Source organism: Spodoptera frugiperda, chromosome 19 (genome assembly GCF_023101765.2).
Source record: "Spodoptera frugiperda isolate SF20-4 chromosome 19, AGI-APGP_CSIRO_Sfru_2.0, whole genome shotgun sequence".
NCBI lineage: Eukaryota > Metazoa > Arthropoda > Insecta > Lepidoptera > Noctuidae > Spodoptera > Spodoptera frugiperda.
In genome coordinates, this window is record NC_064230.1 from 699,037 (window position 1) to 711,267 (window position 12,231).

General features: G+C 41.4%; 1 protein-coding gene across 1 annotated transcript; it reads left to right on the plus strand.

Annotated features, from left to right (window-relative positions):
- Positions 1–846: 846 nt before the first annotated feature.
- LOC118281197 (pancreatic lipase-related protein 2-like) lies at positions 847–9,301 on the plus strand. Its single transcript, XM_050700587.1, has 8 exons — positions 847–961; positions 1,488–1,650; positions 2,623–2,771; positions 5,167–5,268; positions 6,359–6,505; positions 7,509–7,701; positions 8,230–8,367; positions 9,182–9,301. Exons 1-8 carry the CDS (start codon positions 919–921, stop codon positions 9,237–9,239), a joined length of 993 nt encoding a protein of 330 aa, XP_050556544.1. The 5' UTR covers positions 847–918; the 3' UTR covers positions 9,240–9,301.
- Positions 9,302–12,231: the final 2,930 nt, after the last annotated feature.

Genomic DNA, 12,231 nt, shown 5'->3' on the forward strand with positions numbered 1-12,231 from the left:
TTTAGTATCTACGGGTACGTAAAGCATCGATTGGCCTTAATTACTTAATTATTACTAAGGTAGGTATTGATTGAGATTAATTGAATTTCTGCTAGTCGGGTGGGAGAGCCATATTGTAAAAAAAGGCAGGCGGGTTGGACCTCGCAGTGTAAAAGGTTCAGGTTTATCAGAGAGCGCTACTGCACAAACAACTGTCAATGTGTAGTGTCTTAGTCGGGTGTATAGTACTCGCGGGAAGAGTAGGAGTGGCATAATGAAAAGTATGCCAAAAGACGATTCTAATTGTGAACTTTCTGAGATATGATGGTTCTACTTTTTAATTATTTGCTATGAAATTTATGCCAAAAGACGATTCTGATAGTCAACATTCTGCAATATGGTGTTTCTATGTACCTTTAAATTATTAGTATCAATTTTTTTTAATGTTAAATGGATGATAAAAGAGATGGATAATTATGCCTGCTAGATGATTCTGACAACAAAATTATGCGTTTTAATGTATTACAAAGGATGGTATACCAAATGATTTTCGCTTAATGAAGTTTCTGCCATGCGTTGTTATGCAAAATAAAATGATGACCAAAAAAATTATACTAAAAAGGTAGACCCTTTGGTATCTGGCCGTGGTATCACTCCGGTCGAGCCGGCTCAGCAGTGCTGAAGCATGGCTCTCCCACACTTAATATTTCGAACCAGAGCCCCTTTAACCCGCTATGTCTTCCGCGCGATCCGTCAAAATAAGGAATAACAAATATTATAGTGATTCTTTATCAGTGTAATTGTATTAGTCATAATGATTGTTTTTATACCGTTATCTGAGAATTTGCACTAATACTAATAACATCCGATAAGTTTATAGTATATATATAAAGTCAGTAAATAAAAAAAGGTATTTAGTCATTATTTATAGTGTTAACAATGGTTCCTATTTTGTTTATACTCGGGCTCACCGTTGTGGCAGGTAAAACCCATTTTCAATCATTTTATTATAACTTTCGTGAGACATACTAAATTAATTATTATGTTATCGGCTTACTCACGTAACTGTTTGACGAGGAACTCGACTAGTCTCAAGCCATGCTAGAAGCTCGCGTCGTGTGTCGCGGAATGCTGCTCATGAATATGACCGCCTTAAAGGCGGCAAACGAGCAGACGGATCACCTGATGGTAAGCAATCGCTGCCACCTATGGACACTTGAAACACCAGAGGCGTTACAAGTGCGTTTTGGGAGGTAGCAATTTGGGAATTTAATTTATTTTTGTTTGTTACCTATATTAAAAAGTGCACCACTTTTTTAAGGGAAAGGGGGAAAGGGTAGGCCTTTCCTACCCCTAAAAAAAGTGGTGGTTGGGAAAAATCATCCAATGACTTCTCCTACACTGGGCGAGGTGAGAGTGAATGTCCCGGTAAACCCGCTAGTTGGTCCGCAACCCGGATCAGGAAAAGTGCACCACTTAATGCTAAAATGATGATTTTCCACCCCCAGCTCTGCCCAACGGTATCTACATCCGCCGGGCCCCGGGTCCTCGCTACCAGCACGTGCAGGACGGCCTGGGCAGGCTACACCTGGTGGACCTCTGGCAGCCAGCCACCGACTTCAACGCCAGATACTACCCAGACACAGAGAATGTTTACCATCTTTTTACTAGGTTAGTATCTGGTTCTTATTTTGCTGAAAATTATGTCATCTGTATACTTATATCATTCATACTCACCCCCTATTACATGGGACTTATAACACAAATGGTGAAAAGTGTGTGTACATTGTATAGTGGTATTACGTGCCGTAATGTGCACTTCTGCCTTCCCCTTCGGGGATAAAAGGTTACTCTATATTGTATAAAACTCTTGCGTTACTGACTGACAGACAATGCACAGCCCAAAACTACTGAACTTAAGACGCTTTTTTATGGCATAAGGCGGTAAACGAGCAGACGGATCACCTGATAGTAAGCAATCGCCGCCACCCATTGACAACCAAAACACCATAGGCGTTACAAGTGCGTTGCCGGACTTTTGGGGGTTAGGAATTTAAGATTTGTTGAGGTATCGGGGATTGGGAAGATTGGGAAGGGTAGGTAATTGGGCCTTCGGTAACCTCACTCACACAACGAAACTAGCATTGTTTCACGTCGGTTTATTAACGCCAAATCGCCAACTCGCATTGATTATTTTTCTTCTCCTCTAATAATATCTTCTGATTTATTTCGTTGCGGGATCCAAGACAGTCATTCATGTCCCTGGGACGTTGGACTTCAGTGTTCCGGTGTTTGCATGGTTGTATCTACTGTAGATCCTGGTGCACAGGAGTTGCAGTGGTATGGGAGGTTGTGGCGGGCTTGTCCCAATAAAATAAGAAAAAAGCCCGCATTGAGCAAGCGTGGTGATTAATGCTCAAACTTTCTCCGTGTGAGTGGCCACTTATAGGCTGTTGATATTTTTTATGAAACGCCGGTAAACGAGCATACCTATCACCTGATGGTAAGCAATCGCCGCAGTGGCCACTTGAAACACTAGAGGCGTTACAAGTGCGTTGCCGGCTTTTAGGAAGGGTTGTTGTTCGGGAATCGGGGATTGGGAATTGAAATAATTATAACAATGTTTTGTTCATCTTTCCACAGATTGAACCCGTCAGTAAGCCAGCCCATTGTGCCTGGTAATGAGCAGCTGCTAAAGGCATCCAACTTCGACGCATCACGTAGAACAGCTGTGCTCATCCACGGCTGGTTCGACAATGCTACTGGCAACTTTAACGCTGTATTACTTGCTGGTAAGTTAACTTTATTACAAAACTAGCGTCTACGTCCACGTTTCGTGGTATAAAAAGTAGCCTATGTATTATTCCAGACCATAATCTACCCCTGTTCCAAATATCATCTCAATCCAATTAGTCGTTTAGGGAACAGAGAGTAAAGTTCCCTAAGTAAAGCAGTATCCTCCGACCAGGCGAGGTGATCGTGTCTGGCAGCTTTCTGCCCAACTGTTGTTCGTTGGGATTTTCTATCTGTGTTACTTTTTATTCGCACGTAAACTTCATTTTACGCGATTATTTTTTTCATTAAACGCGATGTAGGATTTATGACGTCATCCGTTGATTTGCTCGTCGATCGTCTATGTGCGACTTCTGTCATCTGTCACTTGTCAGATGTCGCCACAAGCGTCTACAAACAACTTCAGCAGGGTTCCTGATGGATAAAAAGTATCCTATGTGTTATTCCATACCATAATCTACCCATGTTCCAAATTACATCCCGATCCCTTCAGTAGTTTTGACGTGATTCAGTAACATACATACACACAAAAATTACCCTCACACTAATATTATAAATGTGAAAATTTGTTTGTTTGGATATTTGTCCGTCAATCACGCTGAAACTACTGAACGGATTTTGATGAAATTTGGTATACAGACAGGGTATGCGCTGACTCGGGTGATCGGGTACTTTTTATCTCACGGGAACGCATAAGAATCCTATATAAAGTAGCTTTTGCACGCTGGCAGGCATATAATTAGTAAGACTAGTGGTCGCCTAGTGATCGAAATTCGACCATATACGATTTACAAGGATAATTTTTATTTAACGAATTGCTATTAGTTTTGTAAAATTCAAATTAATATATTCCGGCGCATCATGAACAGGAAAACTCTATTCATATATGAGACGTGAGAATATCATCGCAATGTCTGTCGATTTTGACGTTTTGTCAAATACGATCAGATACTATGCATGGTAGTGTGTGTAATGTTTTATTTATTGATTTAATGTACTTTGTCAGCATTATTTTTGAAAAATATTAGCGTTCGCAACTTCTCCTACACATAAACTATAAGTGTACCAAATTTTATGCTCCTACGTCCGCGCAATTTTCGTAAAAAGGGGTCCAAAGTTTTTGCATCACATATTAATATATAGATAAGATATGCCTACTTCACTTCAAATTGAAAATTTTACAACTACAATAAAAAATTAAATTCCAAATCATGATGACTTTCGAAAATGTATCTATCTACCTAATTTGATACCTAAGCTAGGTATTATACTTTGTCCTATCGTATCGATAAGACAGACAAGCTCGCGTGCGACAGAAATATACCTACATAATAAAATGTTTTTTTGCTTTACGGGCGACGGCGATTGCTTACCATCGGGTAATCCATCTGGGTGTTTAGTCTGCTATTACCATTGTGTCAGAATGGTCGATCACTGAGCAGTGCGAGAGGGACGGAGTTATACAACCTACATAGCTCCGTCCCTCTCGCACTGCTCAGTGATCGACCATTCTGACACAATTGTAATAGCAGACTAAGGCCCCTGCTCGTTTACTTTTCTATTAAAAAAAATGACATTTTACACTAACAATACAATAGATTTTTAGCTTTCATTCCGCTTCTGTAGGATTCCCGTAAAGTAGGGTTACTAAGGCCTAATTATTTTTTATATCGTCACGCCTTTTATCCCCGAAGGGGTAGGCAGAAGTGCACATTATAGCACGTACTGCCACTTTTCACAATTTAAGTTGTAAGTCCCATGTAATAGGGGGTGAGCCTGTTGCCATATACTGGGCACATTTCCAGACTGCGTGCTACTACTGAAATGTTTTCGAAAAACCGTAAAAACCCCAGCATTACTTCGCCTGACCAGAGCATCAAACTTATATTAGCTGATACTTATATTACCTACTAGCTTCCGCCCGCGACTCCGTCCGCGCGGATGTCGGTCTTCGCGTGGATGTTTTATTTCTCCATTTTGAGTAACTCTGGCAATGACATCTTATAAATATCTATTGATTGGACCCAAATACGGCGAGGCCCATAATAATTAAGGAGATCCCTCTATTGAGCTATTGCTTTTGAGCAGAATAAAACTGAAAAATAAAGATTTTTTTCTACGTATTTTTCCAGGATAAAAAGTAACTTTTTTTATGCCCAGGATAATAAGGTGTAATTATACCAAGTTCCATCGAAATTGAACCGTTAGTTGTCACGTGATGCCTGAATATACAGGCAGACAGACAAAAATTTTTTAAACACATATTTGGGTTTGGTATCGATCCAGTAACACCCCATATATTTATTATATTTGGTATATTAATTTTTTCAATATTTTCAATGTACAGGATTGACCCTTCTACAGATTTATTATATGTATAGATTTCTTCTCCAGCTTTCTTGGCGGCAGAAGACATGAATGTGATCGTGGTGGATTGGAGTGCAGGAGCCAGTACCTTCAACTATAACAGGGCTATCGAAAATACTGTTCTATCTGGTAAGAATACCACTCAATTCAAAGATGAGTGACGTCACGATAGTGAGGGAACAGAGAGTAAAGTTCACTAAGAAAAGGAGGATCCTCCGACCAGGCGAGGTGTTCAGCCAGGCGGGCTTTCTGCCCAACTGTTGTTCATTGGGATTGTCTATCCGTGTTAATTCGCTTGTAAACTTCGTATGTGCGATGCAGGACGTCATCCGTTGATTTGCTCGTCGATAGTCTATGTGCGACTTCTGTCATCTGTCATTTGTTAGAGTGTCGCCACAGATATATCTTCGAAAGTACCTATTTGTTTCCTTAAAAAAAAAAAATACTTGTGTAGTGTTTTAAAATAATCTACAAGACGGACATTAAAATAAAAATCTGTCGTTTACCCTATTACCCCCCTTCCCAAAATATAATCATTATATATATGATTCTTCTGTACGTGTGTATGTCACTGAACTTCTCTTAAACGACTGGACTTTCCTTCCTGACGCTATAACTTCAGAACCGAAACCGATTTTCACGGTTTTTCATTCGTTGGAAAGGTCTCGGGCTCTGTGAGGTTTATAGCAAAGAAAATTCAGGAATTTTTTTAAAAGCAGAAAGACATTGAAAATTATAGGTGGCACCGGGTTTGCTAGAAAGTTATACAATGTGATAGGTGTGGGACTTCTAACCTGTTAAGGCTGCATACTACAACTAATTTTATCGATAAAAAAAATATGGAGTGTTAAACCCCCAATTGAAAATATTGAAAAATAGCGGTAAAAATTTTCGGTAAAAATAATTCAGAAATGTTTTTTTTTTCTTACCAAAACATTATCAAACATATGAAAAAAGTAATGAATTAGTTAGCCAAGGTTATTAGCTACCGTTTGTCGTTTTTTTTTTGTTTCTACGACGCATACAACCTTTGATATCACATAAAGTAAAAAAAAAATTATTAAAATAGCCATAATTTTTAGTGGGAGGGGATTCAACCCCCATATTATTTTTTTGTCGATAAAATTAGATGTAGTACTCAGCCTTAACGAATTAAAAATTAGAAGTCTCACCCCTATCACATTGTATAAATAAAATTACTTGATATTCATCATTCTAGGTGGTGCGGTTGCTCGTTTCATCTCCTGGATTAACAGCGTGACTGGAGCTGACCTGGCGGACTACCACATCGCCGGGTACAGCCTGGGGGGCCAGCAGGCTGGTATTGCGGGGAGAAACCTCGACGGGAAGGTTGGATATATCACCGGTACGTTTGTTCATATTGTTATTTTATTATGTTAAATGGGCCGACGTTTGGCCGCTATCTCGCCTGATGGTAAGTGATGATGCGGCCTTCGATGGAGCACGTCTGCCCATAAGCAACCTATTCACTCGGGCTTTGAAGACACCCAGGTTATACCCATCAGGAAACACAGACTCCGGCAAGGAGTTCCACTCCCTAGCAGTTCGCACAAGGAAGCTTGAAGCGAAGCGCTTCGTGCGTGTGGGTGGGATATTTATTATATTTATATTTATTTACTTAATATGCTTTTAAAAGAGCCTTTTTTTAGTCTTTGACTGCCAATAGAAAACTGTTGAAGACAAATCCTCCGCTAACGTCGATCACCGGTAACCACTACGGCGTTTAATGTGTTAAGGGGTGAAAATCATCCAATGACTTTTTCTGCCTTGGGGTGAGGCAAGAGGGAGTGTCAGACTCTTACTGACTAAAAGCTACCCTGTTCCTACTCCTGCTTTTGGAACCGGAGCCCCGGTAAACCCGCTAGGTAGTCCGCAGCTCTGGATCGGGCATCTGCCCTATTGGGCCTCATCTGTGGTAGTCTGAAGGCCGTTTGCGGCGAGGCTACTTTTATTTTAGAAATTGGAACAGTGAACATGAACATGAGCAGCTTTCCGTGACACACGACGCGGCGATTTTTGCGCTGCTACTGGCGACTCGAGCCCTCTGCCTGGAATCACGCGCACTTTCCGGCGCGCGCGACGATGCTGGCTCGTTAGACTCGTTCGCCGGCGGCTGCGTAGGTGTTGGGTACGATTCTCGGGTCGACGCAAAAACGGTGTTACATACCGCGCTCACTGTGTCACACTCCAGACCCGCAACATTGTAGGTTGACGCAGATTGTAGACTCGGCTTCCAGGCAGGTGGTAATGCCCAGCCACCGTCTCTGTTGAAGTTGGGATGGTGACTTATTTCATATCGATATCAGCTACTTGTAAGATATTACTTAATTTCACATTTTTCGTTCCAGGCTTGGACCCCGCCGGCCCCGGCTGGGTTGACTTCGAGCACACATTCAGGGCATCCGATGCTGTATACACTGAAGTGATGCATACCAACGTGGGGAGCTCAGGATACCTGGAGCCACTGGCACAGGTGGACTTTTACCCGAATGGAGGGGATAACATGCCTGGCTGTGTGTTCAACTCTTGCAGTCATGATAGGTTGGTATATCTCTATATACATACTAGCTACTTCCGCGCGGTTTCACCCGCTCTGCTCGGTTCCTATTGATCATAGCGTGATATTTTATAGCCTATAGCCTTCCTCGATAAATGCACTATTCAACACAAAAATAATTATTCAAATCGGACCAGTAGTTCTGGAGATTAGCGCGTTCAAACAAACACACTCTTCAGCTTTATAATATTAGTATAGATTGATTTATTTATCACTAGCGACCCGCCCCAGCTTCGCATGGGTGCAATGCTGATATAAATATTATGCATGTGTGGGAGAGCTCGACCGAAAACCGACGTGAAACAACGCTTGCGTTGTGTGAGTGTGGTTACCGGAGTCCCAATTCCTTCGCAATCCCCGATTCCCCAACAACCCTTAAATTCCTAACCCCCAAAATGCCGGCAACGCACTTGTATCGCCTCTGGTGTTTCAAGTGTCCATGGGCGGCGGCGATCGCTTACCATCATATATCATCATATAAAATCATAATAATTTATTTCTTTATATTCCAGATGCTACCACTACTTCGCTGAGTCCATCCGTGATGGAGGGTTCACAGGCGTCAAGTGTGAGAGCTACGAACACGCGCTTGTAGGAGACTGCCATCTACCGGAGACATTGAACATGGGAGGACTCGAACCTAAGACTGGGTGAGTATTTCTTTATTTAATGTTCGTCATGTCATCACGAATTTAAGCCCCGAAGGGTTAGGCGGAGGTGCGCATTACGGCACGTAATGCCACTATACAATGTACACCCACTTTTCACAATTTATGTTGTAAGTCCCATGTAATAGGTGGTGAGCCTATTGCCATATACTGGGCATATTTCCATTGTGCTACTACTGAGAAATTTTCGAAAAACCGAAAAATGCCCAGTAATTCTTCACCCGACCCGGGTATAGAACTCGAGACCCCTTGCCCTTTCGCACTTGCAACCACTCGGCTAACCAGGCTGTCATTTAGTTATTTAATGTTCTTTTGGAAAGATATAGTAACCCATATAGGGTGACTGGTAAATTAGTGAACGATATTTAAACACGTGATTGTACTCATGATTACAAACAACTTTCCCGAAGAAACTTTATTTGTATACTCATTAGTTTTATTTTTATCACAATAACAAAACACATTTGATTCTCGCTTCGCTTTGAAAGGGGATTATTATGAAAATATATTTTTTAATCCTTCTCTTGACCCGAGAATCGAACCCGAGACAAACTCAGCAGTGATTGGAGTCTAGCAAGGAGCTTTCTCTTTAAAATATTATCAACTTTTTTAACCGACTTCAAAAAGAAGGAGGTTCTCAACGAGCACCTAGCTTCACTGACGGACAGACTGACAGAATATTATTTATTTCTTTATTTGTTTACGTTTCAAAAGTACCTTAGTATATGGTTTAATTGAAATAAATTATTTGACGTTGACTTTGAGCGATATTCAAATATGATTTTATTATTTTCAGAAAAACTGGAGTCTACTACTTGGAAACCAACGCAGCATCACCCTTCTCAAAAGGCTAAACCAACCAAAGATTAGAAAATAAGATTATTAAGTAATAAAATTAAAAAAAATATATAAAAAATCACGTTTTATTTACAATAATAGTAATCAACACATAACAAATTATGTACACAAAAATACTTAATTAGAAAAAAAAAAACAAAAAAGTTACACTTAAAAATTTTTGCAAAGACTTCACTATTATACTACACTTACTATTCAATTATCGATTAATTTTTTCGAGAGGATTTCCTGTCAGCATAAAAAAATTACACCTACGTGATTTTAAACATGTACAAAAACGAATAAATTATTATCTATACTAATATTATAAAGCTGAAGAGTTTGTTTGTTTGTTTGAACGCGTTAATCTCCGGAACTACTGGTCCGATTCGAATAATTATTTTTGTGTTGAATAGTGCATTTATCGAGGAAGGCTATAGGCTATAAAACATCACGCTATGACCAATAGGAGCTAAGCAGAGCGGGTGAAACCGCGCGGAAGTAGCTAGTAGCATATAAAATCAACTGATTTTTAAGGAAGGTAATCATCCAATGATTTCTCCCACCTTGGGTGAGGCGAGAGGGAGTGTCAGACTCTTACTGAATAAAAACCACTCCGTTCCTAATCCTGCTTTCAATCAGAGCCCCGGTAAACCCACTAGGTAGTCCGCAGCTCCGGATCGGACATCAGCCCTATTAGCCCCATATCGTCACCCTCCCGGCTAACTGTCCTAACTACCAATTGATGTTTTTCCAGGGCAACCGTTTTTCGGTCGGGCGTTACAGTTAAATTACTGTAGATGCGTTATTTGTGGCTTTATCAATGAATTCAAAAGTTTTTTATATAGGTCTTGGCTTATTCTTTAATTTTGTAGTCGCCCTAAAGCCCTAACTGCCGCACTCAGAGACATTTAATGATAACTTAGTCCTTAGTAACGATTTTGTATCGAAAACGATTGCTAAGGGATGGTTTAAGCAACCATTAAATGACTCTGAGTGTGGCAGTAAGGTATCTATTAAATGTCAGTGCAGATACGTCGGTTTGTGAGATACGACAGTTAGCGGAGAGGGCGACGATATGTGGTGGTCGACCAACGACATACCCTTGCTCACTGACCGCAGACCCGGACTGCTACTGACTAAAAACCACCCCGTTTCTACTCCTAAAATTTTCGAGCCGGAACCCCGGTAAACCCGCTAGGTAGTCCGCAGCTCCGGATCAGGCATCAGCCCTACTGGGCCCCATCTGTGGTGGTCTGATGGCTCTTTGAGGCGCGCGCGGAACGCGACGCGCCGCACCCACGGGTCTGGTTCTGGTCGGGCGGCGAGCTACCCTTGCTCGCCGTCTGCAGACCCGCATTCACGGTGGCCGGAGATCGACCCGCGATTTCGCCCGGAGTGTCCTTCGCGTCGGCTGGGGCGTGAGGAAGTTCGTTCCCTCACGCGTCCCGCCTAAGGACTAAGGTGCTTGGGATCAAAGTTCGTCAACAAATTCTTCAACTGCACGGACAGCGCGGTAGCTGGGCAACTGGGCTGCCGTTTGTGTTATAAGTCCCATGTAATAGGGGTGAGCCTATAGCCATATACCGGGCCATTGACACCCGAAACACCAGAGGCGTTACAAGTGCATTCCCATCCAAGGGTTGGTAGGGAATCGGTGATTGGGAAGATTGGGGAAGGGGGTAATTGGCCCGGTAACCTCACTCACACAACGAAACACAACGCGTAGTTTCACATCGGTTTTCTGTGAGGCCGTGGTATCACACCGGTCGGCATAATCGTGCCGAAACATGGCTCTCCTACACTTAACACATAATAAATTAAGACTCAAATTCCCCAAAAATAGTCTAGAAAACACCAAATGATTAATCACAAACAACGATATGAATCAGCCTTGGATGAGTCAAAAATAATAATTTACGATACTTATCGGTAATCACAAGATTATATATTATATCATAATAATTATTGGACATAATCACTGTCATATTTTTAGTGCAAATTCTCTGATAACAGTATAAAAACAATCATTATGACTAATACAATTTTACTGATAAAGAAACACCATAATATTTGGTATTCCTTATTTGGGCAGGTACACACATCACTGGGTTACCGGGGTTCCGGCTCGAAGCAGGTGTAGGAACGGGGTGGTTTTCAGTCAGTAAGAGTCTGGCACTCTCTCTCGTCTCGCCCAAGAACGGCTCTGCGGATGGATCATTTACGGATGGATACGAAATTCTTTAAATTCCGTAACAGTGAATTCAATGCTCCTCTACATAAGAGGGTTTGCCATAATCTCCGCAGGCAGGCGGGTTGGAGATCGCAGTGTAAAAGGTTGTTTGGGGATTGGGAAGATTAGGAAGGGGGTAATTGGGCTCCGGCAACCTTGCTTACGCAACAAAAGCGTTGTTTCACGTCGGTTTTCTTTGAGGCCGTGGTATCACTCCGATAGAGTAACCACTAAAATATATTATATTAGATTTATAAATATAATAAAAAGGTTTCTACGTAGGCACTGCTATCACTATATAAACAACGACTATCTACTGGGCAACCTTTGGATGAATATAATTAATTATTGTTGATAAATATACTAGATAGGCAAGTGGAGCGGGTATCTACGAAAACACGCTTTTAAAAACCCCACGTGTATGTGTGACTAACATAACAATACACCTGATACTTTGTTAGGGGGTAGTCAGAGTACTTATAAAGTAACACAAACTTTTCACCAGTTATTTTTATAATAACTATCGTGAGATATTCTAAATTAAGTAAAAATCACGGTTTACTCACGTACATTAATGGAGAAAAGCTCTACTACACACGCTGCTCATGATCAAGAGTCCCTTCTTTAATGGGACAAGCCCGCCATAACCTCCCATACCGCTGCAACTCCTGTAAGCCAGGATCTACAGTAGATACAACCATGCAAACACCGGAACACTGAAGTCCAACGTCCCAGGTACATTAATGACTGTCTTGGATCCCGCAACGAAGTAAATC